Source organism: Brassica rapa, chromosome A01, assembly GCF_000309985.2.
Source record: "Brassica rapa cultivar Chiifu-401-42 chromosome A01, CAAS_Brap_v3.01, whole genome shotgun sequence".
NCBI classification, from domain to species: Eukaryota; Viridiplantae; Streptophyta; class Magnoliopsida; order Brassicales; family Brassicaceae; genus Brassica; species Brassica rapa.
In genome coordinates this window covers 27,550,952-27,576,956 of record NC_024795.2, presented here as the reverse complement: position 1 = coordinate 27,576,956, position 26,005 = coordinate 27,550,952, and the positions used below count along the sequence as shown (strand labels likewise).

Below are 26,005 nucleotides of genomic sequence, written 5' to 3'. Positions count from 1 at the left end.
GTAGCTTTTTTAGGAGGATAAAATCCCAAGTGAAGAGACATGAGTTAAACATAGTATCCATCGGTTCTTGAGCTACCATAAAGCTTAAGCATGCATTTGAGAAGCACCTTAGTGTACCGTTAGGATATCATGATGTACGAGTCTAAATGGCAGAAGGATGAGAAGGAATTAAAAGTGTATCCATTTTTTAATCTAATCTTGGTATAAAAGTTTTGGACAAATATTTATCTCATTATTTAAAATATTTATAGATATAATGAAAAGGAAATAAATTCAATAAAGCTTATTGTCAGTTATGTGATATTTTAAGATAATTTGTTTGTTTCTTGAAAAGAAAAATAATCATGCCAAAAAATAAAAGAAATAAAGAAATATATACTATCATATATACAATTTGTAGAAATGTTTTATATTTAATTGTATTTTTTCTTAATGTAATTTCCGTTACTACCAGTATCATATGAATGGTCATTTGAAAGGACAAAATTAGACAAATGATACCATTGACACATTTTCAACAAAGTAATTACTTATGATTCATAGATTTTGATTACACAAAAATAACAACCATATAAACCTCATTAGACAATGGTACCTTTTCAGCAAAGCAAGGACATATAGACTAATTGTTAAAACATACGTATAGTCCAAAATTGACATTCCCTTGATTGTTTTTACATGAATAATACCAATTAAGATATACAATTAGGTAATTTCAATTTGATTTATCAAATATGGATGTGTTTACAAATGGAAATTTGTTAAAATGTAATGTTTCAATGGTGTGTGCATAATTGAGTTACAAACTAGTTACTTTATTAGATTGTAGTATTAGAACTTCACGATTGAGAAGTTCTAAAAAGACAATCTAACCAAATAAAAATGATAAAAAAAATATAGAAAAATATGATATTCTACTTACAGTCTTACCCCATAAGAACTCATAGTTTTTTTTGCAAAATGACTTTGTGGATGTCATTGCTTTGCAAAACCAAGATGTCTACATTTATAGTTATCATGACAACGTCCTTGGGTTTGGAAACAGGTAAATCCGATGTGATTTCAGCTTTTTCAAAAAAAAAAATATATAACTTGTAAATTGTGAATCTAAAGATATGATGTATATACCATCTATTCATACTAGGTTTAGTTTTGTTCATGTTTTGGACACTCCACTTTTTTCTAAAAAATAGATAATGAATTGGTTAAAATATATTGTAATGACTTTTATAAGTTACATAATTAGACAAGATAGTTTTCTTACAAGCGAGGAGTTTGTCGAAAACCGCCACTTAAAAAATCAAAAAATATTTTTTATGAACAGAAACTCCATTTAAATGATCAAACTACATTCATTAATAGTCAAAGCAAACCCAATAAAAAAAAATAAGTTTGGTCAAACTGTTCTTTAGATTTCGAAAAAATCAAAACGAACTAAAACCATATAGAATGTAAATTCCTTCAAACATTTAAGATATCTATAACCATATAAAAATCACTCATGAATCATCATCTACGTTTTTATAATTGCATTGAATATTTATCTTTTGCTATAAAGAAATGTGAGAGTTCATGGCTAAAGGTGGCTTCAAAGTGAATGTCTTCAGAATCACTCCTCTCATAATCACTCATATGCTGAAATTTTCTATTTTATCTTGTGTGTTTTTTAGTCATCGAGGATGTGAGAGGAAGAGGATTGATGATAGGAGTTGAGTTTGTCAAAGACTAAAGACTGACTTAAAAACTCTTTCTAGAATAAAGACTCTCCATTCAATGGGTCAAATAAAAAGTTAGCTACATTCAATAGTCAAAGCAATACCGATCCAATAATAAAAAGAATAGAAGAAATAAGACTGGTCAAATTGTTTTTTATAAATCGAAAAAAACAAAACTTAACCGGAACTATAATGTAAATTCCTTCAAACATTTAAGATAACATCTATAGTACAAAATTGGAGTGTTTGGAGACTTGAATAAGATTATTAAAAAATTTGGAGTGTTTGGAAACATGGATTATAGTCTTTTAAAAAAAAAGATTTGTTTGAAAACAAGGATAGTAGTATTAAGAAAAAAAGTAATGGGTTTATGTTTTTAAAAAAATTGAAAGTTCATCATATTATAAGAAACTATCTATCTAGGCCAGTTTTTAAAATATACCAAAATGGGTCAATCTAATTGCCTAAATTTTTTTTTCTTCTAAACTAACCATAAAACAAAATATAAACTTTATATACATATTTCAAATCAAAATAATAATTCAAAGTTGATTTATATCAAAAATTGATTCAAAAATATACATATATTCAAAAATGGATTTTTACTAAACTATTTTTCAATAACCATTATAAAAAAATATTGTCAATATATATAAGAAAAATACAATACAAAGTCCAATTTGAAATACCAACTCAAATTATGGTTTTTATATTTCATATTAAGTTTTAAAAATATAATATATGTAATTATTTATATGATGGTATGTATAAAATACTATTAATTATATGATTACTTATATGATGGTACATATAAAATACGATTAATTATATGATGACAAAATACGATATATAATAATGACTAGGGATGGGCTTTTGGGTACCCATGCGGGTTTGGTTCTGATCGGTTTGCATTTCGGGTTTTCGGGGTCAAAGATTTCATCCTTATCAGAATGTTTCTAAATTTTGGTTTGATTCGGATTTTTGCGAGTTTGGTTCGGGTTTGGATAACTAATTTAAATTATTTTAAAGTTTTAAATCATTATATATTTTAAATTTCTCAAAATGTATAAATAAAATAATATATTACGTATAAATTTGAATAACATATGTCAGAATACCTAAGCTTAACATATCAATTGACTTGATTTAAAATTTTGGATACAGAATCAATAATTATTTTAAGTATTTTTGGTGATTTGAGTATACTTTAACTATTTCAGATATTTACTTTTGACTATCTATATATATTTTCAAGTATTTAAACCAATTTAAAAGTATCATTCTTGATGTTTTATATACGTTAAATCTAAAATAATTAATATATATAAGTATATAAATCTATTTTAGATAAATTCGGGTACCCGAATACTTCGGTTCGGATCAGATTCGGTTCTCTAAATAATTTTTTTTGAATAATTAGAATATTTAATCAATTTATGTTCGGGTTTGGTACTATATTTTTGGATCGGTATCGGTTATGTTCATCGGATTCATTTTTTCAAATCCTAATAATTACATGAAAAACAAATATCAACATATTTTTTAAAATATACACCCGCGCAGGCGCGCGGGTCAAAGTCTAGTACTTCATTATAAACAAACAATCCTAACTATAACCGTAAAAAAAAACCCAACCCAAAATAGATTTTGTTGAATTTGATCACTCATGAATCTTGATATCATCTCATCCTCTACGTTGTTATACTTGTATTTATACATGGATGTTTTGCTATATAAATGAGTCAATACAAATAGTGAAATTACAATTTTTCTGTTTTTAGTACCCAAGTGTATCACAAAACATACAATTATTAAAGTTTGTATTTCAAGCGGTATATACACAATACACAATAACATACATGTAATGATAATAGTGAAATTTCAAAGAAAAAACTGTGGGGCGAAGGTGATACGGTTGGTCATCAAAGGTGAGGAGGTGGTGGAAGATCCGGCGGAGAAAGAAGGCGACGTCCGGAGAGCTGTCGTGATCGCTGAGGCTAGGCTCATCAGCACGAAGATGAGCTCTTCAAGTATGCTCAGCGTCTTCCTCATCATCGAAATTCTGTGTGTTTCTCAAACTTGAGATTCAGAAGTTTATGAGAGAGAGAGAAAAGGCAGGTGTGATCTCTTCAGCTCACTTTTGATTTGGCCCTTGATGTTATTCAAACATATGAACTGTTCGCTTTATGTTCATGTCCTTTAATGATTATTTAATGGGACAATTGCAAATTAAAAAGTAGTGGAAGGATGCAATCACGGTAAAAAAAAGCCACAACACACAGTCAACAAGTCAAGGTTGACAGAGTTTATGGATTTAATTATAGACAACTCGCGCAATGACGTAACTACTTAGCTCATAAAAACACATTCATGAATCATTTAGTAGTAACTCTGTCTCGTTACTCTGTACTGAAACTACAAGTCACAAAGAAATTATAGTAAACTCGGATGTAAAGGATCATACACTAGTAATTAGACTAATTACTAATTATACCTATTACCTATATATAACCATGTTTGTCATGGTCGATCTACTACTTGTGATGAACATTTTAAATCTTTGCAAAAGTTCATTCAAATTTTAAAACTCAAATGATGCAACAGAAGTTCAAGAAACGGCACCAAGACACGCGTTTTAAACTTCAATCACAATGTTTGTTTAGAAATAATGATTGGATCTGGGAAGTCTTGCAAATCTCATGTTCTTTGCTGACTTTAATCCTTCGTCTTTGCAGATGAAAACAGGATGTGTAGCTCTGGTTTTGTGTTTGAACATTACTGTTGATCCGCCTGATGTTATAAAGATATCTCCGTGTGCTAGAATCGAGGCTTGGATAGGTTGAACCATTTTCCCAACCCAACCCTATTGCATTCTTTCTTTTGTGTGTTTATCTTTTTTTTTCCAATTTGTTTCATGTGTAAAAAAATGGTAAAGGTCATGGTGGGAAAAAAAAGTTAGCATTCATTGATATTATCACAAAGGATAGTACATTAAAAAAGTTGTGTGATGTTTTCACTTGTATGTTGTATTTTGTTCAAGTTAATCTCAATCAGTTTGCATTTTCATCCAGTTGAAATAACAACAATATATCCAATGAAAATGATGATATTATTCACTTTTGGCGACAAAAGAAAACTTTCAGAATTATTTTCTAAGAAATTGTATAAAGTCAACATTAAAATTGAAAACTCTATGAAAAATGGTGAAACAGTGGGGTTTTACATACTACCGGCTCGTTCAGTAGGTTTCTTTGACTTGGAGAGTTCAACAAGATCTCCAAACAACTTGTCCTCTGGTTTCTTGTTCACAGGTTTCATCATTGGTTGCTGATAATTAAGACCCGAAGGATGAGAAGACACTTGGTAGGGGTTGGCATTGCTGGCTCCATTGTCTTGAAGTGACATTCCATACATTTGTTGTTCTACAAGCTGCTCTTGTGATAGCTGAGGTTGTCCTCCATAGCCTCCGTACATTTGTTGTTCTCCAAAATACTGTTGTGGTGGCTGAGGCTGTCCTCCGTAGCCTCCGTACATGGCAGCAGGATTGTGATGGCCTAAGGGTTGCATGTGGCCTCCTGTCATTGGAGGGGGGATCATACCGAACATGTTATTGTTGTTGTTGTTGATAGCATAAGGAGAGCCACCTTGAGGGTTGTTGTTGAAAGCGTGAGGAGAGCCACCTTGAGGGTTGTTGTTGAAAGCGTGAGGAGAGCCACCTTGAGGGTTGTAACCTAGCGGTTGATGAGTGTGCGTGGTGATGACAACTTGAGTCACTTGCATCGGGTGAGTAGGAGAGTAGTGAGGACTAGAGCTTGGAGATTGAGCTTCCCATGGTGGTGGTGGTAGTGCTAACACATTGTTGTTTTGTCCACCTTATAGCAATAAGACAATCAAGACTAGCCCCAGATAATGCACACGGTTATATATTAAACAATTTTCAAACAAAAAATTAAGCTATAATTAGGTGTATTATAGATGATTAGCGCATAAGCTGGCGCTTAAAGACCACCTAAACCGATTTTTAAATCGTTTTACGGAAATAGTTTCGCTTATGATTTTGCTCATAGTCAGGGCATAAACCGATCTTTAGAACACTGATATTAAGCAGAGTTTTAGATGAATACCATAGTGCGGTGAGATGGGCGGGCTAAAGGTAGGTGAAAAGGGTTGGTTTTGGTTTCCGTATGCAGGAGAAGATGGTTGCTGGGTAATTTGGAGATTCCAGACAGGACCAGATGACCCTTGTCCAAATCCATTTGAGTAGTTTTGTGGCACCATCTGATTATGCGAGTGTGGACTCGAAGTTGGAGTAGAGCTTTCACAGTTATTATCTGATAACATGTCGATTAAGACCATGGAGTTATCTGGTGTTGGTACAGGACTACTTGGTTGTGCAGGTCCAAGAGGAACAAGTGCCAGTGAGTTTTCTCCATTCGGTGTCTCAAAGTCATCTCCACTAAGAAGATCTATCTTTGGACCATTTGGTGCAACAGCCACAATACTACCATCTTTCGTTTCACTGCTGAAAAAAAATTCAAAACATTTTAGAATGTAACTTGCTGCACAAGTATCTTTCCTCTTCTACATGCTTCCTTAGAGAAATAAAATATTTTATAACTGGAGCTGATTCTTACCTTGATCCAACATCTATGATCTGATTTGCCTCCTTAGCAACTTCTTTTTTAGATTTTTCTCCCTTTACTGGCGTAGGGTTTCCAGAAGCGATGGATTCGTGCTTTGCAAGTAACCGCTGCAAATCATCATTTAAGGCTAGGCCTTGGCAAAGCAACGATTCATCTCTGAAACATGAACCAAAACGGGTATATAAATCATATATTCATCAATATATATAGGTAAAAGTTTAGGTCCTTACGATGTAGAGTTTACAAGGTGTACTACTCTTTGTTTATAGGTGCGACATTGACTAACAAGATCTACAATAACCTCTTGTTTAAGTCCCTACAAATGGGTAAAAGAAAAACAAATTATCCAAATGGTTAATTCAATGTTACCAAACTGTTATATACCTCTTTGTTGTTTTCATCTATTGCGTTCAACATTTCAGCTAAGACATCCATAATCCCTTTTGCATTTTGAATTTCTGTCAGACTTCAAAACAAAACAAAAAAGAAAGTGCTATTTTATAAATAATCTCTAATTGTTTTTCAGTATATTCTTATAAAACAAGGGGCAATAATTAAAGGTAAACACCTCAAAGTAGGAAACTCTGACTCTGTGGAAGTATCATTAGCTTCTTGTCTAGCGTTACGAGCATTCTGATTATACATTGTCGAGGGACCAGTTTGTCCTGAACTAACTGTGGGTTGAGGAGGTCTTTGAGGGAATACAATTCCTGCACGCTGCAAAATAGATAAAGAATTTAAACGAAATCTTCCTAGAATTTGAAACATGTAACGGTTCTATTTAAATGAGCATGTTTCAGCCAAAACGATAACATACCAACAATTCTTGGTATGCTGCATAATATTGTGGATGTCTTCCTTGAGGACCTGAGAAGCTCTCTTGCCAAGTATCTATAAGTATCAATATCTTCTCCCTCACTTGGATGTTAGGCTATAAGTGTAACAAAGAACATAATAAGTTTGGTGTCACGCAAAAAAATGTTAACGGATAAAAATAATGGTTACAAAGAATCGAGATTAACCTTCCTTTTGACCATCTTTACCATCTTATGAAGAATGTCCTTCTCAGCAAGTTGCATGTGAATGAGTTCCCCACAATTGTTGATCATTGTTTCCAGCAACTACAATGAAAACAATCCTAATTTAATTTTATTTTCTCATGAAATATATTAAACTAAGAATAACAAGTATTCATCTAAAGTCTGTATATATTTGTATCCATAATTCTTCAAATCGCTAAACCAAACCAAACTAAACCAAAACCAAACCGAAAACATGAATCATGAGCCCTCAAACAAATTGCAAATGGAACTTACAGTAAGAGCCAAAAGCTGAACCTTGGTAGTCCTACTAGCGAGCCTTTTCTTTACTCCACTCACAACTTCTCTATATTGCCTACATATACACAATCACTTATCATAAAAGCCAAAAGAACAAAAAAGTTCGGTATAGAACCAAGAAGCATCAAATCTAAATGTGAACAATACATAAATCCAATAACCAACACAAATGCATAACCGAGACATATACGTTCAATGTGTTAGGCCAAACCCAACAAAAGAGATTCCTTTTAGATCACAGATTCATCACAGATCATGGGGAACAGTACTGAAAAGGGCGTTACCCAGGCTCATGATTAAGCATGTCACATATCTCAAGGTTCATGGCCCAGTCAGGACCAATAAGCATATCGCTTGTGGCTCTATCAACCAAAGGATGCACCATCTCTTGGCTTTTTCCTCTCCTTCAAAACTTCTCCAACTTAAAGAGTGTTTTTTTTTTGGTTTTCTAACTAATAGGAGTCATTTACTTCTTTCTAATACTTGTTCTCTTCTTGATTGGTAAACAGAAATAATAAGGCGACACTTGTAAATACTGTTGCTACACTAAAGCAGAAGATTAAGGAACTAATTGACCTTTTATATGTTCTTTAAACGTTTTCCATATTGGGCTTAGGTTGAACAACGGGTTCTAATGTGAAATCCATGCCGTTTTTCTCTACATAAAACGACACGCTAATCACTCTTTAAATTACGAAACGCCACGGAGATTTCACATATGTCTGCTGCACGCCTAGAGGTCGTCGCTCAATACATGCAAGTTAAATAAACTTATTACGATGTGTAATAAAAAAAAAAAAAACTTATTACGATGAATAATCTTTTCAAATACACAGTTTACAAAAGAAAATCTATTCAAATACTTTAGGGAAAAAAATATGATGATGACGATGGCTACCGTAAATTCAGTGAAGTAGAAGAAGAGTGATGAAAAGGTTGAGAAGGACCCTCCACACAGTTTTAAAGAATTCCATCGCACGCGTGCGCAGCGCGTGTGCTTAACCTTTTTCTAAAATTTTCCTTTTGTTTATTATTTATTTTATCAACCGTATGAATGTGATCTAAATCAACAACTTAATTAGCCATTTGACCAGAAAACAAAACCCCATTTAGATACTGCCTATTCTTATTGAACAAGCAAATAAGATTAGTTTTCCAAGTTTGACTGAGATGTCGCTTTACTGGAAACTTTGATTTTTTTAAAAAAAATTGATGGATACTTAATATTAAATTATTAATTAGAAACGAAATTTTCTTGTGAAATACATAGTCAGAAAAATAGACCGTCCATGTCTAGTGACTTAAAATGAGTTTTTAGACTCATGAAAAATAACAGATGTAATAAAAGGCCATACTACACAAGTATTTTGAAAAGTAATAATTTTAAATCTTTGTTGGAGCTGTCATTGCATGGAAATAAGGAATGTATCTCTATTTTGTAAAATAAATTATTTGTAGTGGTATTTATTACAGTATTGTATATGATGATAATCGTTACGAGGTTTAGAAAGAAGAAAACAAAAAGTAAAGGGGTGAAAGAGGAATAATATGAAAGTAAAGTGATAAAATTCCAAACAGAGTTGTAGGGATGAGGAATTGAATTAAAATTAAAATAATATTATTTAGGACATCATCTGCTTTGGTTTGAACTTTGACTACTGCTCTCTTTTGGGTCCCACATCTCTCTCTCTCACTTACCTAAACAAACCCGAGTTTCCTTTCCTTAGAAATTTCCGATTTCATTTTCGCTCATCTCTCTTCCTCTCTTGCTGCAGTTTCAGTTTCAGTTTCGTCTCCAGAGAATTTTCTTCGGTTATTGTTCCTTCCAGGTTTGAACAAATCTCTCTCATTTAGATCGAATCTGACGTTCCTTTTTTGTTCTTTTTTTTTGCGATCGGATAACGAACTTTCTCATGAACAGATTGTGTTTTGTTTCAGTGAAAATTTTAAATTTAGAAATTAAAATATCCAATGATGATACGAACTTTCGTTTATGTAGTTTCCTGAGTCTATTGTCGTAATTAATCTAGTGGATGTCGTCATTTTAAACGCGTGTCTTAGATATTTATTGCATCTTTAGCTGTTCCACTGACACAATTAGAGTTTATGTAGATCTGTAACTGAGGAGATATAATCCAGTTTTTATTTTTTTCAAGCTCATTGTTTTTATCAAGACAATTGATCTAAAACATGCATAAACTGATCTGGTTTTGTAAGAAAAAACAATCTTTGTCTCTGTTGCTAAAAAAAAAAAACGTTTTGTTTTTTTGAATCATTTTCAGGTGAAATTGCTAGTATAGTCTTCAGTTATCAGTGCCCTTTAGTAAAGATGGTTTTAGGATGTTTCCCTTTGAAAGGCAAGAAGAAACGTGGCTCTGTCTCTATGAAACGGTTAGATCTCGAAGAAAGCAGCAAGCCAATTGCTTTACCAGAGCCACCACCCAAGGTTCCAAGCCGTAATCTACAGTCCGCTCCTCCGAGTTTCAGAACTAGAGCGAAGCCTAGTAATGTCGAGATGAGCAGCAGCAGGACGAGAGTGATGTCTGCTCCTTCGAGCATTCACGGTGTAGCTGAGAGGGATCTGCTTAGCCACGAGGAGCAAGAAACTAGCCCGCAGCCACTTCCGTTGCCGTCTCCGAGGACCGGCTCTTCGTTGAAGAACTGGGGGAGCTTTAAATCGTTTAACGGAAGCAGCGGGAGGTTATCATCATCTGCTGTCTCCGGACCGTTGCCTTTGCCGCCTAGTGTGTCTGTTAGAAGCTTCTCGTACGATGAAGTAGTGTCAGCTTGTAGTGCCTTTGCTACGGACAGATGTGTCTCCGAAGGTCTTTCATCTGTTATGTACATGGCTTCGTTTGGTGACGAGGCTGCTTCAACTTCAATCTCAAAGAAGGTCGAGGCAACTGTTGTGAGACTTAACGTAATAACTCAGGTAAATAAAACATACGTTGTTATGTTACCATATAATGTGTTTATTTGTGTTCTTACTATTCGTTACTATTGTGCAGAGTATTAGAGAGTTTACTAATGAAGTGAACACATTGGCGTCGCTGCAACACCAGAATCTTTGTAAACTGTTGGGCTATCACGCACGTGAAGGGTCCGACACGAGAATGTTGGTGTACGAGAGGCTTGCTCTTGGAAGCTTGGACCGGTTACTACATGGGAGATCAGATGGTCCTCCGCTTGATTGGAACACTAGAATGAAGATTGCTCTATGCGCAGCTCAGGGTCTAACCTTCTTACATGAAGAAGGACCCTTTCAGGTACACACAAAAAAGACTCATCAACATTGTCAAAACTATTAGTTACTTGTGACTAATGTTCAAGAAATCACTAGGCGGTATTAGTGACTAGTTGGATTATTCGGGGTCTAGGCCTTAACAAATCATTGATTTATTTTAGATATATTTTACATTTATATAAGTTATTTTAGTTTTTGGGTTTAATTCTAAAATTGTTTTGATGAATTATTAAAATTAGATATATAAAACAAACAAAATTAGACAAATTTTGTGAATTTGTACTAACATGATTACTTGATTTAACAGATTTAGACTAATTTAGATCGATTTAAACATATTTAGAATGATTTAAACCGATTTGAGTCGTATAAATCATATTTAGAATGATTTAAACCGATTTGAGTTGTATAAATCGGATTTTAAGAAAATCGTTTTGGTTAACATGAATTTGCTAAACCGATTTTTAGGACCATGCTTGTTACTGAGATCTTTTGTCTTCTTGGTGAACAGGCGATGTACAACGAATTTTCAGCGGCTAACATCCAAGTAGATAAAGACTTCAGCGCCAAGTTATCTGGATACGGTTGCGTAGGCAACACTCCTCCCGAGACAGAAACCTCTAACAGTTCAGCACTAGCTAACCTCTCAGTAGAGACACTAGAGAGAGGGGTTTTGACACCAAAGAGCAACGTGTGGAGCTACGGGATAGTTCTGCTTGAGATGTTAACTGGTCGGAGAAACATGGACGGTTCGTACCCTAAAGAAGAGAGGAACTTAGTGAAATGGAGCAAAGCTTTTCTAGCAGATGACTGTAGACTCTCTCTTATAATGGATCCTCAGCTCAAAGGTCGGTTTCCAGCGAAAGCAGCGTGGAGCATAGCGGATATAGCGCAGAAGTGTTTGCAGGTGGAGCCATCAGAGCGTCCAACCATGAGGAATATTGTTGATCAGCTCAGGGTTGTGCAGGACATGAAGTACTCTTGTAGGTTCCCGTTACGGGAGCCAGCACCTGTCGCGGCGAGGAAACATATGGGAAGATCAAGCAGTCTCAACACTATTGTTTGGACACCGGCTGTAGCAGCGCCGCCGAGGTCTGGTTTTTCGCCATCGCCACCAGCAGGACGACCGTCAGTTTCGCCTACAAGGGGACGGGGGTTGGTGTTCCCGGCAAGAGTGTGTTCGTCGTTGGAGATGAGTAGGGAGGAGGTACGGAGATTGTCTTCAGGTAGTGTTAGGAGAACTAGTCTTGAAGGGTTTTGATTTGTTCATATTCTCTCTTTTTTCCTATTTGTTTTTGAATATTTGCACTCTCTACACAAGATTTATCTCATATTTAGGTAACTACACAAATCTACTATTAAGCACTATTTGATTTTTCGATTATACCATAATGCCCCTATTGATCTAATGTCTACATAATCTATACCAATATATCTCTTACTAAGATTTGTATCACTGGCAAATCTTTTTTTTTTGTCGGGGATAGTAATCGAGCATGTACATATGTATCCACTTTGACTCATGATTCTCAAGCAGTTCGATACTCTTTATTCTTTCTCCATCTCTCTTCTATCAGTTTGTAAAATTATGGCCAAAAGAAGAGCAATTTGTCTGATATTGTCTTAAATATATATCCACTACGACAAGTAATGATGGGTCTCTCTTCGGGAGGGTTTATTGTCATCACCTCAGTCTTTGGGCAGTGTAATGGGAAGTAACAGTCCTACATCTTTGTTAACGTGGTGAATAAATATTGGTTACTAGAACCTGTCACTGTATGTACATGAACCGGGTGTAAACTTAATTACAAATTGGATCCAAAATCAAAATCCGCGGATAGATGCTCTATAAAAAATTAATAAATATGAACACCTGAATAATATACTCTCGAATATTCGTATTATGGGCTTGGTTAAAATCAGCCCACAACCACAAATAAAAGAAGCCGAAAAATCCTCCGCCGCACAATTAACTACTTGGTCAACATTCGCCCAGTAAGATAGGACCACGTGTTCTCTCCCTGGATCTATACGACGCCTCTCTTTATTAAATCCTCCTCTCGTCTTCGTTCCCATTGTCGTCTCTTCCCTCAACCATCCTCTCTGGTAAAACATCTCTCTCTCTCTCTGCCCTCTCTTAGACTTTCACTCGCTGAATTTAGATCTCCTTGTTAGATCTCAATTTGCTTTCACTAGATCTGATTTTATTGAAATTGAATTACTTTTTCTCCTGGGGAAATTTAGGGTTATAGAATCTATCTAGGGTTTGTAATCAAGCATTGGGGTTTATTCATGATTGTAGTGAAAATTTTCCTTCTTTTCGCATTTGTGTTGGAGTTAATTGATCGTTTTAACTTGCTTATACGTTTCTTAATCTCAATCATATATTTTTATAAAGTTAAATTGATCGTTGAACTTGCTTATACGTTTCTCATATATTTTTATGAAGTTAAATTGATCATTGAACTTGCTTATATGATATAGACTCTAAAGTTGTGAACTTTTGATGTTTTTTTCTTGCAGAGCATATAAAACCTTCATGGCATTTGCGCACTACTGCAGCATCGAATGTTTCCTTAACAACGGGAAACAACTAGAGCTTCTTCAACTCGTTATTGGATTGCCTATCGCCACTATTCTCCAGATCCGCTGTCGTTTTAGTCAGTTTTCTCCGCATTAACCCCCTTCTGGTGAAGCTTTCTCAGCGGTTCTCTGTTGTTTATTTTTTGGTTGTAAGCTATGGTCTCCTCTCACCTTCCTGTCCCCAACAAAACCCACAAGCAGCAGTATTTGTCCCTCAGCCCTTCGGTTTCTTTATTGAAAGATGATGTTGAACTTGATTTCTCTGATGTGTTTGGCCCACTCCCTGAAGAGGCCGGAGACGTTGCCTTCGACGAGCCTGCTGTTATCCACACTCGTTCCCACTCTTTGGTTGGACCGTCTTCGATAGGCAGTCATTCTTTCAAGGTCAGGAAGCTTACCTTACTAGAGACTGAGGACTCTGTTGACTTGGTGGAGTGTGTTGAAGCTGAATCGTTAAAATATGAATTCTCTGGTACTGACGAGACTGACAGTGATGGATCTGCGGAGAAAGATGTGGTGGTGAAGGTCCCTGGTTTGGTTGGTCTTGATGATTTTGAGGTTATGAAGGTTGTAGGGAAAGGTGCGTTTGGGAAAGTGTATCAGGTGAGGAAGAAGGAGACTTCTGAGATATTTGCGATGAAGGTCATGAGGAAAGATAAGATTATGGAGAAGAACCATGCTGAGTATATGAAAGCTGAGCGTGACATCCTAACTAAGATTGATCATCCCTTCATTGTTCAACTTAAATACTCTTTTCAGGTACTAATCATCACTTTGCATCCTAGTGGCTTTAACCTTCTATATGATTTACTCAGAGTGTATACATTCTCTTTTGCAGACTAAGTACAGGCTCTACCTTGTGCTAGACTTTATAAACGGAGGGCATCTCTTCTTCCAGCTCTATCATCAAGGGCTTTTCAGGTTTGGCTTCATTGCTATTTTCAATTAGTTTTGGAGTTTCACCAGAATCCGCAAGGCTTGACTAGTTCTATGTTTTGTTTTGTTTTTTCTCAGAGAGGAATTGGCTCGTGTGTACACTGCAGAGATCATCTCTGCAGTTTCTCATCTCCATGAGAAAGGCATAATGCATAGAGATCTCAAACCTGAAAACATTCTCATGGACGTAGATGGCCATGTGATGCTAACTGATTTTGGCTTAGCAAAGGAGTTTGAAGAGAACACAAGATCAAACTCCATGTGTGGAACTACTGAGTATATGGCACCTGAAATTGTTAGAGGAAAAGGTCATGATAAGGCTGCTGATTGGTGGAGCGTTGGGATTCTTCTCTATGAGATGCTCACAGGAAAGGTAAAAGGACTCACTCATTCCTGTTATTATGCTTAGGTGATATGAATGTGTTGTTTGATGTCTTTTATTTTTTGCAGCCACCGTTTATGGGGAGCAGAGGAAAGATAGAGCAGAAAATTGTAAAGGACAAGATCAAGCTTCCACAGTTTCTGTCCAGTGAGGCTCATTCCTTGCTGAAAGGGGTAAGTATCATCATCTTCATAGTACTACTATAAAGCATTGTATCTGACCTCTTGTAATGAACGTATAGCTGCTGCAAAAAGAGCCAGAGAGGAGACTTGGAAGTGGACCAAGCGGAGCAGGGGAGATAAAAGATCACAAATGGTTCAAAGGAATGAACTGGAAGAAACTGGAGGCAAGAGAAGTGAAGCCAAGTTTCAAGCCGGAGATCTCGGGAAGACAGTGCATAGCGAATTTTGACAAGTGCTGGACTGAAATGTCAGTGTTGGACTCACCAGCAAGCAGTCCAAGCTCGGATCCTAAGGCCAACCCTTTTACCAACTTCACATATGTGAGACCTCCTCCATCATTCCTTCAGCATATGTGAGAACCTAATGTCTCTTTTATTTATTAAAACCTGTTTTAAGAAATGAGCTGCTTGATCCATATTTAAGAAAATTGTATGTCGAGAGAAATATTTTATCTAAATAAAGTTGTTTAACTTTCTAAGCATAATGTTTGATATGGCTTTCATAAATCATTGAATAATTGTTGAATAACGACTTAGGCTGCGATTGTTTACATCTGTTGTGACTGTGGCTTTTAAAAACATTTTGCTTATAAAACTTTAGGCTTTAAGAAGTTGACTGTAACTAAAAAAAAAAGTCTAAAGCCACAGAGTGCTGACTTTTGTAAAACATGAACGTAACAAGAGGAAATGTAATAAAAATACTTTAAAGGCTTAAAGCCTTACAAGTGGTAAAAGTCTCAACAGCTTAGTCATGTGGTTTAGTGTTTTGTGCTTATAATCCACAATGTGTTTGTGATATGATTGTATATGCTTTGAAATATAATAAGGGGTTTATGATCAGTACTACTATTTTGCTTGAAAAACATGTGATTTAAATAAAGAAAAAATAAACTATTTTCCAAAATACATCCCACTTGAGTTGGATTTATGGAAATAGACAAATAATTGATGTTAATAAATAATTAAATATTCAAAAAAACCTCCGCCGCGTTTAACAACTTGTAAACTTTCGCCCAATGAAGGCAGAACACGTATACTAACCCCTTGATCCACGATGCTTCGCAAGTTTGCTTGTTCTGTAATAAAAAGGAAAATAACAAAGGAGCCACCTGAAACCTTTTCCTAGAAGTTTTGGGGGCATAACCTTATTATTATTCCTTTTAAATTCACTGTTCCGCCTCATCTCCTCCTTCCTCAGGCTTCTTCTTCTTCTTCTCTCTCTGGTAATATTCTTCTCTATCTCTTTGACTTTTCTCCCCTACCGCAGAGTTTATATTCCTTTTTGGTTTCTGGATATGAAATATTCAAGTTCATGCGTTGTTTCTACGACAAGAAACCTTTTACGTTTCAGGTTTTGTTTGATATTTTCATGTGTTTTTCCCTAACTTGAGACTCTATCTGAATCATATTGATTTTGGTTGTTGTTTGCAATTGTTTTTCTTCTAGAATTTACTTCGATCACGTCTCCAGGGTGATTAAATTAGATTAGATTAGGGTTTCGTAAAATAAATAATTTATTTTGAGTGAGAGGATCATGTAATAATGATATTCCGTATGTGCCAAGTTTCCTTAATCTTATCTTTTTGGTAAATTAAAAAGGAATCTTTCCATTTGTTATTCTTTTGATAAGTCTTGTCAAAATCTTATCTGTACTTCAAGATTTTGATATGATTCGTTGAATCTTATCTCTAAAACTTGTTATAAATTTCATCAACCGCAGAGCTTAGACCACTTTTATGGCAATTGGACACTTGTGCAGCAGTACACACTGTTTCCTTCAACTAGGGAAACAAGAAGACCTTCTCCTCCTTGATATTGGTTTGTTTATTCTCAGTCTCGTTAACTCCATTGGCACGAAACCCTAACCAAAACTGGTGAACGTCTTTTCTCTGTGGATTAGAAAATATGGTTTGCTCTGAGTGCCCTGTTGCCTGCAAGAACGTGAAGCCGCTACAGAAACACATGTGTTTAACAATCACCCCTCCACTGAAAGATAACGTTGACCTTGACTTCTCTGATGTCTTTGGTCCACTCCCTCAAGAGTCCAGTGATGTTGTTTTCGACGAGCCTGCTGTTATCCACAGTCGCTCCCACTCTTTAGTTGGCCCTTCTTCCATCGTTGACTTAGACAGTGAGAAAGCTCCAGAGGGAGATGTGGTGGAGGTTTCAGGTGAAGTAGGCATTGAAGACTTCGAAGTTTTGAAGGTTGTGGGGCAAGGTGCGTTTGGGAAAGTGTTCCAGGTGAGGAAGAAGGACACGTCCGAGATATTCGCTATGAAGGTCATGAGAAAAGATAAGATCATGGAGAAGAACCATGCTGAGTACATGAAAGCTGAGCGTGACATCCTAACCAAGATTGATCATCCCTTCATTGTTCAACTTAAATACTCTTTCCAGGTACTAATCATCACTTCTAACAACCTTGCATCGTACGTAGTGACTTTACCTTCTATATAATTAATACATACTCTTGTTTGTATGCAGACTAAGTATAGGCTGTATCTTGTGCTAGACTTTATAAACGGAGGCCATCTCTTCTTCCAGCTCTATCACCAAGGGCTTTTCAGGTTTGGCTTCATTGCTCTTTTTTTGGAGTTTCACTAGAATTCTTCAAGGCTTGACTAGTTTTGTTTTTCTTTGACAGAGAGGACTTGGCTCGTGTCTACACTGCAGAGATAGTCTCTGCGGTTTCTCATCTCCATGAGAATGGAATAATGCATAGAGATCTCAAACCTGAGAACATACTCATGGACACAGATGGCCATGTGATGTTGACTGACTTTGGTTTGGCAAAGGAGTTTGAAGAGAACACAAGGTCAAACTCAATGTGTGGGACTACTGAGTATATGGCACCTGAAATCGTTAGAGGCAAAGGTCATGATAAAGCTGCTGACTGGTGGAGCGTTGGGATTCTTCTCTATGAGATGCTCACTGGAAAGGTAAGACAAAACCTAATGTAGTATTGGTCTTTGTTTAGTTCATAACTTATATGTGTTGTGTGTGATGCCATTTTTTTGTTTTGTGTTCTTCAGCCACCGTTTATGGGGAGCAGAGGAAAGATACAGCAGAAAATAGTCAAGGACAAGATCAAACTTCCACAGTTTCTGTCTACCGAAGCTCATGCTTTGTTAAAAGGGGTAAGTACAATCATCTACAAGACTATAAACATTTATTAAGAACTTTTATAAAAAAAAATTATATTAGATTTTTTGCTTAGATAAAATATTTCCAAAAATTTTGGAGACCAAGACCAATGTTTCATTCATCTATTTATCTTCATGTACTTTGAATTGGCATTGTAGCTGACCAAATCTGATCATGACTTTGTGTTGAATGTGTAGCTGCTGCAAAAAGAGCCAGAGAGAAGACTTGGAAGTGGACCGAGAGGAGCAGGGGAGATAAAAGAGCACAAATGGTTTAAGGGAATAAACTGGAAGAAGCTGGAAGCTAGAGAAGTGAAGCCAAGTTTCAAGCCGGAGGTATCTGGAAGACAATGTATAGCGAATTTTGACAAGTGTTGGACTGATATGTCTGTGTTGGACTCTCCAGCAAACAGTCCAAGGTCTGATCCTAAGGCCAACCCTTTTACCAACTTCGCATACGTCAGACCGCCTCGTTCAATCCTCAGCCAAGCCACATAGACTTTGTAGAGGAACCTAATGCTACTAGATGGAAATATATTTGATGTTTATAAGATATACATAATCTTATGTGTCTTGTGGTCGCTTCTTTCTCAACATGTATATTCTTTTCTATCTCTTAACAAAACAAAATGTTTATAAATCTAATTATCAAAGTAAGTGTATGAAACATATGAATATGAATTTAATATTGATCTGTTTTTTGGCCAAAGAAACCTATTTAATAATTAGATTTGATGAGATCTTGTTAGAAGAGTGAAGAAATTGTTTTGATAGAGAACACATTATTATATTATTGAAGGTATCTAATAATTGAAAAAAAAAACTCAAGTCAAAGTGCTTTTGGATTTTATAATCTGTTCAAACTAATCACAGATGTAATTGTACATAGAGATGATTCAATATTATATTGAGTAGTGATGAACTAACACATAATGTTCTTTAATAAAAAAATTGGCATTTTACATACATTGATAAGAAGAAAGAGTTTTTGATACTTGCTACACAAGCAATATAGAAAGGTTGAGTCAAGGCTGTTGTGGACTTTGAGGTAGAGAGTCAATGATGGAAGTAACCTTCTTCTGTAGCTCAGGCTTGTTAGCTCCGACAAGCTTGCCTATTTGCTGACCATTCTTTAGAAAGAAGAAGGTTGGCGTTGCCTTTATGTCCCACGATGAGCTAAAATCCTGCACAATTTAAAACAAAAACATTTGAGATTTAATTGAAGAAGAGAATCTGAAAAGAGCTATGGATGGTGGGAAAACTACTCACGCAGAGTTCATCAACATCAACAAGAAGGAACATAAGGGAAGGATGCTTCTCAGAGAGTTCAACGTAAAACGTTGCCAACATCTTACATGGACCACACCAAGTCGCGCTGAAGTTTGCTATCACCTGTTTGTTTAAAACGAGAGAGCGAGTCATTAGACACACAAAGGATACTTCATAAGAATTGAGAATATAGGAGAAAATTACGATTTTGCCATCACGGCCAGCTTCAGCTAATTTATCATCCCAGCTCTCTTTGGTGGTTATGAGATGAACATTGCCACCAGAAAAATCAACGTTATGGATTGTATCATCGTCTCCTTTGTTCTGCGTTTGCATGAAACCAAAAGGGTCTTATTTTTATTTCATATCATCTCATAAACAAACAAATATTGATGCGACAAAAAAGACAATAACAGAACAAGGGTTTCGGTTTCGTTTGGTTAATGTAATAGAATACCTTAGAGACGCAGCTTCCCATTTGAATGCTCAATTACCAGAAAACAGAGGATCGATTCTCTTCTTTTATTGTCCTTGCAGCAAACCTTTGGGGATCAGATACGATCAGAGGCTTAAACGCATACAAAAAAAAAGGTTAAGAGTTTTGAGTCTTGACAGAGAATTGAGAGAGATAGAGATTAAATTTTACCAAATTTTCTGGTTTTTTTAGGGTGAATGAAGAAACGAAACGACGCCGTTACGAGGAATATACCAAATTAGGAGTCATTGACTGGAGACGAATCCCTCTCTCTATTGACTCGGTCAGACCAAAATGTCCTCCTCCTTTCTGTGTAAATACACTTCTGCCCTCCTTCCTTTTAATGTTTAAGCAGTTAATTAGAAGAACCAAAAAAAAAAATTGTACTTATTTTTCAAACGATTCCAACATGTAATAAGCAAAGGGAATAAACATGGAGATAATACTTTTTTTTTTTTGGGCAGAGGAGATAATACTTTGTGAGATGAACAGAGGGAGTAATTGACGCAAGTTGTCTATAATTACCTCAAAACTATTTAAAGCACTTTTGTTACATGTCTCGCTCATTTGTTTCTCCAATTTATTATCGGTTTCGTCTTCAACTATTATTTCACTTTACATTTGTTGTCATGCTTAAAACCTCTTTCAGTGATATAGTTTTTTCTGCAGATTTAAAGTTTTTTTAAATTAACGATTATAATCAAGTTTAGTAATTGTAGATCAAAGATTCTTTTTCGAGCGGCTCATTCAATTGGAAAATCAAAATATGTTGATCTTCCAATTGAAGAAGCGGCACGAAAAATGGGTATTTATCATACAATTGCCATAAAAATTTATCGTAAAAAGATTATATCATTAAGTTATATAAAACTTAAAAGTCTACGGAAGAAAATTGTATCACTGGAGTGTATTAAGCAGGTCAACAAATTTAAAGCAAAAGGACATGTGCCGAAGAGAAGATTGATAAAGTAGAGAAACAGATTAGTGAGATTTGTAGTAAAATACTCGAAAACGTGTTTGGTTTGTTGTTAGTAGTGCATTTGTTGAAGAGATGATTTATAGACTAGAAAAGCAAATCAAGGAGATTTTGTAGTAATGCACTCCAAAACGTTACTGATTTGTTGTCAACGTACATTAAAATATTTTTGACGTTTAGATTACGGTAATTTAAGAGAAAACGCAAAAGGAAACAACGTACAACGAGAATTGACTTTTTGACTTAAATGAATCAGTTATAGAATTCAAGCTTTTACTACTATTCTTTTATCACATTTTGAGCAAAATACATATTTTGGCTCAAATATAGTCACGCTTACGCATGCAGCAAGTTTGGACGGTGATCTATCTTCTTATACTAAAAGGAAGATATACTCATCATATAGCTATGCCACGTATTACAAAATAATCAACCAATCATATTCTTTTTTTTTTACACATCAGATGGACGTCAACATGTGGGCTTCGTCCTACTTGTGCTATTCACGTTTGGACCTGATTCTTTTTTTCCAAATTAACAAACGAACTCGGCATCTTCTTCTATACCCTTTCGTTTTCTCCGATTGAAAAACTTGAAGAATGAGTTCAGATCTATGCTTTACTTCAATCAATTTCTCCTTTATGATAAACTTTAAGCATGTCAATATTTTGCTTTGTTTTCTTTGTTTCAATCATCCATTGATAGTTTTGTTTCGTTTTCTTTGTTTCATCCCTATTTATACGAAGATGCCTTTTCATTTTAGAAACCCTAATCAAAAACTCACTCTCCTCAGTGAAACACTATGTCGACAAAGCCAAACAGCAAATCGATCATCTCCTCTCCGACGGCAACGGCGAGTCGAAAACCGGATCTAATCCCGTTCAATCCGCCGTGGTTAAAGCGAACGGCAAGACGCATGTTTCCTCTCGCTTTTGTTGCTGTCAAAGATATTTAGTATCATGTTCTTCGTATGATGTTTAAGTGATTAACCTCTTGCTTTTGTTACTGTCAAAGATATTTAGTATCAATATTTCAAACGTTGTGTCTATGAATCCCAAGGTTGAGACCCCCAAGGTTAAAGTAGACATGGAAGCAAAACTGCAAGCTTGGCTGGAATCGAAAGGCAAGACGAAAAGCTCGCATAGGATGATGGCTATACGTTCTCCGCTGATAGGTAAAAATCAAAGTTGGGTCAAGAAACTCGGAGTTTATAGATCAGCCGTTGCAGAAAATGCTAAACTTACTAGCAAAGGACAGAGGTACCCCTTTGAATGGTTGAGTTTATTAATTGTTCCATATGCCAGAACCTCTTCCCTCATAATGTACCCGTACACAGGAACGCATTTGTGAGCGCCAGGAACTTATTTGGTGGAGAAACTCCTGATGCTTCACATTTATGGGTAAATACATCTACATAACGTAAAGCCGCATGAATTTACATAATCTCTGCTTCCGTAGTCAACATTGGTTTAACTTCTTCACATGGCTCTGTTTCATGTCTTTCTCGCAGGGGATTGGAGAGAAGATGGCTGAGTACATGATCGAACTCAGAGAAACAAGCCCTGTGAAATCGGTATTTCATTCATTCTTCTCCCCCAAACTTAAACTCTCTTTTGATTAACTTTGAAACCGCTTTGGAGAGCTTCTTTTGAATTTTAATTATGTTAATTCTTTTTTTTTTTTCACTTACGCTCGAACTTCATTTGTTTGCAGGAGACCGTTATTCAAGGCTTTGTCCCACCGGGAAGAATCAAAAAATTCATGCCACATATGAGACAAGGCGGTCTCTACACTCTCACCAACTTCTACGGATTCAGAAACAAAGAGGTGTTCCGGGTTGCTGCTCACAGCGTGACAATCTCCTTCTCCCACACTTCCGAGTTGGCACCCCTTGAGAACAGTCCTGTGGACTTTGAGGAGGACCGTTTCCGGTTCCATTCCTATGAAGACTTCGAAGCTGGCTGTGATATGAAAGGTGATCTTTACGGTAAGTTTTCTATCATTTAGTAATATGTTGCTTCCACATACTTGGTTTGTTATTTTGTACACAGTATCTCACAATTAGTAGCTAACTATCTACAAAAAACAGTATCTGATTTTAGATTAGGGTGTTATCTTAAATTCATAACTTATTAATTATAAGCTTTCTCAACAACATTCTGCTTCTCAACCTGTACCAGATGTTATTGGACACTTGAAACTGGTTAACGGCTAGAGCCTCAATATGCATCCCTTCATTGACGATGCCGAGCTCGCAACCACTCGGCGTATATTGGTGCATGTGCAGTCGCATGCGTAAGTGTTTACGTTTACCTTTTTGTCCAAATCACACAGTACACTATGGTATTTTCCAAAACTGAAAATGTTAATCATTTGCAGGGGACCTGTTATGAAGCTCTATCTTTGGGACCAAGCTGCTGTGGATTTCTGCAAGAAGTTCAAGTCTTCTGACAACACTCCCTCCATGATTTTGGTGACTACTGTTTACCCCAAACGTTTAGGAGGTACACTTTTCACTATCTCAGACTGAATCGCACCTTACAATCTTAAATTCTCTGTATAGCCCATATACTTTACCTCTGTGTCATCGCAGTCGTTTAGCTTTGCTCTTTGTAGTTGTTTAATTTTTATAAATATTGCATAGAGAGTAAAAGCATAAACAAAGAACTAATATGTATATTCTCTGTTTCGTTTGCCTTTGTCTATGACAACATAATACTACAGGCACACTTGCTCTCACATCCATGACCTCCTCACGGGTCTTTTTGACTACAAGGTCTAACCAACTAAAGAGTATATCGGCTGGTATGTTTAAAAATTTAGTATATAATAATTAGAACCCTTGCCAGTTACAATCAGTTTGAGTTATGAAATGTTTTCAAACGTTGGAGCAGGTTGGGAAGAAATCCATATATTGCCAAGCAGGTCAATGCAGATGTGGTTACAAAAACTGAGACATTGACTATTGAAGAAATATTCTCCTACATGAAGCAGGGAGCTGTGAAGGTATAAAAAATTATATTTGTTTCTAATTCATTGTTTAACATATTTGTACTTATCTTAATTGCTTACACATTGTCTCAGGATGCTTTCTTTGTGTGCACTGCGACAATTGATGATGTTGTCCACGACTCTCCTTGGTATTATATAGCATGCGGTGGGTGCAAAACAAAGGCAACCAAAGGGCCAACCTCCCTTATGTGCGCGAAATGTGGCAAGAACGATGTTGCCGGTGAACCACAGTATGAACTCTAACCCCTTGATTCAATTTTAGTTTAGCGGTGACTAACTGCTAATATTTTAATGCCAGATACCTAGCTAAGATTTATGTTTATGATAAGAGTGATGAGGCTGTTTTTGTTCTCCTTGGCGATGCCGGTCGTGAGCTAACAGGGAAGCATGCGTCGGAGTTGGTTAGCAATTATTTTGAGGTACAAACTCAATTATTTTGAGGTACAAACTCATTATTTACACACTTACGGTCTCAGATAACAACTATTTTAAAACATGCCAGGCCAATGGAAATAAAGAAAATGGATTCGAGGTGCCCGTTCCGCAAGTTTTGCTCAACACAATAGGGCAAACACACAAGTTCAATGTAAAGGTGACTGAGCACAATTTTTCAGGCAGGACGCGGGTAATAACCGTGACGAATGTCCTGTCCCCATCTGCTCCACCATCTACACAAGATCCAGTTGCTGATCAAATTAGTGGCTCTGGTAATGGAACACTTGCGACTGGGTATGACGTTATTGAGCCATCCAAAAGCCCTCAAGATTCTGCAGAGGTAGTGCTGAAAAGGATGGGTGATGGTGTTGAGATAGGCAACGCTAAACGTTCTAAAGATGGGAACTAATATGCCTCTCATCGTGGCAAAGAATGCAACTTTTACTACACTTATCTGTTTTAGCTTTCCAGTTTTTTTGGCTTTTGTTTGACTCTTTCTCCTAATTCTGCTTATTTCATACTTTTGAATCTATTTTGGAAACAATTTGTTTTTTAAAGTATGGTACTAACTTTTTTTGAATCAGCATGAGTTTCACGTTAAAAGCATGGTACTAACTTTTTTTTTTAAATTACCGGACCCAAATTAGTGCTACCAAATAATATCTAACTAGACCTTGACCCGCCCGACCGGGCGGGTATTTATTTTATGTTTTTAGTTTTTTTTTTGTTTATATTAAATGACGTATTTGTAATATTAAAACATAAATTCATATTGAAAATTAATCTTTATAGTTATAATAAAAATAAAAATTAAAAGTTTAATAAAATATTCTGATATAAATTTTAAATTTCGTAATTAAAATAATATAGAGGCGGTCATATTTTTTTCAATTTCAAAATCTAAGCTTCCTTAAAGACAAAGAAAATAAATTTATAAATACATAAAATATATAAACTTATTTGGAACTATAATTTCAATTAAAAGAAATTTGTTAAAGAAAAATAATCTTACTGTTGTTATTTATTTCTAGAGCTTGACCCGTGACCGTATAAATATTTTCTTTCACTTTAATTTTTTTCTTTGTACTAATGGTATAATATATATATGTAAATTAAAATATATTACATAACTGTTAATATAACATTTTTAAACATAACAATTTTATTTATTACTTTGAATAATTATATTTTGTGATTTTAATCGTCTATTATATCACAATGTATCATATAAACAAATCCAATATTTATAACTAATTGGACTTATATTATGAAAGCATTATACTAATATATGAATAAACTATTTTATATTTTATTTATATGTTATATAAATTGATTATGATGTGTGATTTTTTATTTTATTATTTATTACTTATAAATATTAAAAATATTGAGTATGTTAATACGAAATATATTAGGAAATTTATTTTGGTTATGATTTGATAAAGGAAATCTATTATTTAAATTTTGGAAAGATATTAAATGCTTAAATCTATGATTTAAATTAGGAAAAGACAAGCATGCTTAAATATAGGTTCAATAAATACATCAATGGCATTCTAATGTAAATAAGTAGTAAAACTAAGGGGTATTTCTATTTTGTACTTCTGTTTTAATAAAGTAGATGCCTTGATTTATGCCCCATATCAAAAGAATCAATTGCACAATTAAGTT

General features: G+C 35.3%; 6 protein-coding genes and 1 long non-coding RNA gene across 12 annotated transcripts; 5 read left to right on the top strand and 2 right to left on the bottom strand.

Annotated features, from left to right (window-relative positions):
• Positions 1-3,105: 3,105 nt before the first annotated feature.
• Positions 3,106-4,781, top strand: LOC103848733. Its single transcript, XR_629213.2, has 2 exons — positions 3,106-4,368; positions 4,451-4,781. It is a non-coding gene; the product is annotated as an uncharacterized LOC103848733 (long non-coding RNA).
• Positions 4,782-4,803: 22 nt separating this feature from the next.
• On the bottom strand, positions 4,804-8,710 carry LOC103848740 (TOM1-like protein 8). Of its 5 annotated transcripts, none has more exons than XM_033290817.1 (11): positions 7,983-8,710; positions 7,675-7,753; positions 7,381-7,479; positions 7,176-7,289; positions 6,927-7,075; positions 6,743-6,824; positions 6,589-6,674; positions 6,350-6,514; positions 5,840-6,237; positions 5,432-5,587; positions 4,804-5,395 (listed from the first exon to the last, which is right to left on the bottom strand). In XM_033290817.1, exons 1-11 carry the CDS (start codon positions 8,081-8,083, stop codon positions 4,935-4,937), a joined length of 1,890 nt encoding a protein of 629 aa, XP_033146708.1. In that variant the 5' UTR covers positions 8,084-8,710; the 3' UTR covers positions 4,804-4,934. The 5 variants fall into 5 exon arrangements, with proteins under 5 accessions (XP_033146708.1, XP_033146709.1, XP_033146711.1 ...); XM_033290818.1 differs by having other exon boundaries at positions 4,804-5,359; XM_033290820.1 differs by having other exon boundaries at positions 4,804-5,359; positions 5,840-6,234.
• A 610-nt stretch (positions 8,711-9,320) lies between these two features.
• Positions 9,321-12,331, top strand: LOC103848758 (probable serine/threonine-protein kinase PBL1). The gene is made up of 4 exons (XM_009125592.3): positions 9,321-9,527; positions 9,981-10,630; positions 10,707-10,964; positions 11,454-12,331. The coding sequence occupies exons 2-4, from the start codon at positions 10,028-10,030 to the stop codon at positions 12,201-12,203; spliced, it is 1,611 nt and encodes a 536-aa protein (XP_009123840.1). The 5' UTR covers positions 9,321-9,527; positions 9,981-10,027; the 3' UTR covers positions 12,204-12,331.
• A 543-nt stretch (positions 12,332-12,874) lies between these two features.
• On the top strand, positions 12,875-15,503 carry LOC103848777 (serine/threonine-protein kinase AtPK1/AtPK6). The gene is made up of 6 exons (XM_009125608.3): positions 12,875-13,048; positions 13,466-14,284; positions 14,364-14,446; positions 14,540-14,834; positions 14,912-15,016; positions 15,085-15,503. The coding sequence occupies exons 2-6, from the start codon at positions 13,682-13,684 to the stop codon at positions 15,379-15,381; spliced, it is 1,383 nt and encodes a 460-aa protein (XP_009123856.1). The 5' UTR covers positions 12,875-13,048; positions 13,466-13,681; the 3' UTR covers positions 15,382-15,503.
• Positions 15,503-18,861, top strand: LOC103848765 (serine/threonine-protein kinase AtPK2/AtPK19-like). The gene is made up of 7 exons (XM_033291001.1): positions 15,503-16,247; positions 16,745-16,842; positions 16,925-17,421; positions 17,509-17,591; positions 17,669-17,963; positions 18,057-18,161; positions 18,366-18,861. The coding sequence occupies exons 2-7, from the start codon at positions 16,761-16,763 to the stop codon at positions 18,663-18,665; spliced, it is 1,362 nt and encodes a 453-aa protein (XP_033146892.1). The 5' UTR covers positions 15,503-16,247; positions 16,745-16,760; the 3' UTR covers positions 18,666-18,861.
• Positions 18,862-18,991: 130 nt separating this feature from the next.
• LOC103848787 (thioredoxin H9) lies at positions 18,992-21,653 on the bottom strand. Its single transcript, XM_009125614.3, has 4 exons — positions 19,894-21,653; positions 19,641-19,760; positions 19,437-19,559; positions 18,992-19,351 (listed from the first exon to the last, which is right to left on the bottom strand). The coding sequence occupies exons 1-4, from the start codon at positions 19,912-19,914 to the stop codon at positions 19,193-19,195; spliced, it is 423 nt and encodes a 140-aa protein (XP_009123862.1). The 5' UTR covers positions 19,915-21,653; the 3' UTR covers positions 18,992-19,192.
• An 81-nt stretch (positions 21,654-21,734) lies between these two features.
• Positions 21,735-25,054, top strand: LOC117125642. 2 transcript variants are annotated; one of them, XM_018658983.2, is made up of 6 exons: positions 21,735-22,146; positions 22,224-22,287; positions 22,398-22,460; positions 22,601-22,874; positions 23,068-23,182; positions 23,267-23,573. In XM_018658983.2, exons 1-5 carry the CDS (start codon positions 21,935-21,937, stop codon positions 23,100-23,102), a joined length of 648 nt encoding a protein of 215 aa, XP_018514499.2. In that variant the 5' UTR covers positions 21,735-21,934; the 3' UTR covers positions 23,103-23,182; positions 23,267-23,573. The 2 variants fall into 2 exon arrangements, with proteins under 2 accessions (XP_018514499.2, XP_033147445.1); XM_033291554.1 differs by lacking the exons at positions 21,735-22,146; positions 22,224-22,287; positions 22,398-22,460; positions 22,601-22,874; positions 23,068-23,182 and adding exons at positions 23,612-23,692; positions 23,782-23,893; positions 23,972-24,129; positions 24,198-24,318; positions 24,402-25,054 and having other exon boundaries at positions 23,267-23,391.
• Positions 25,055-26,005: the final 951 nt, after the last annotated feature.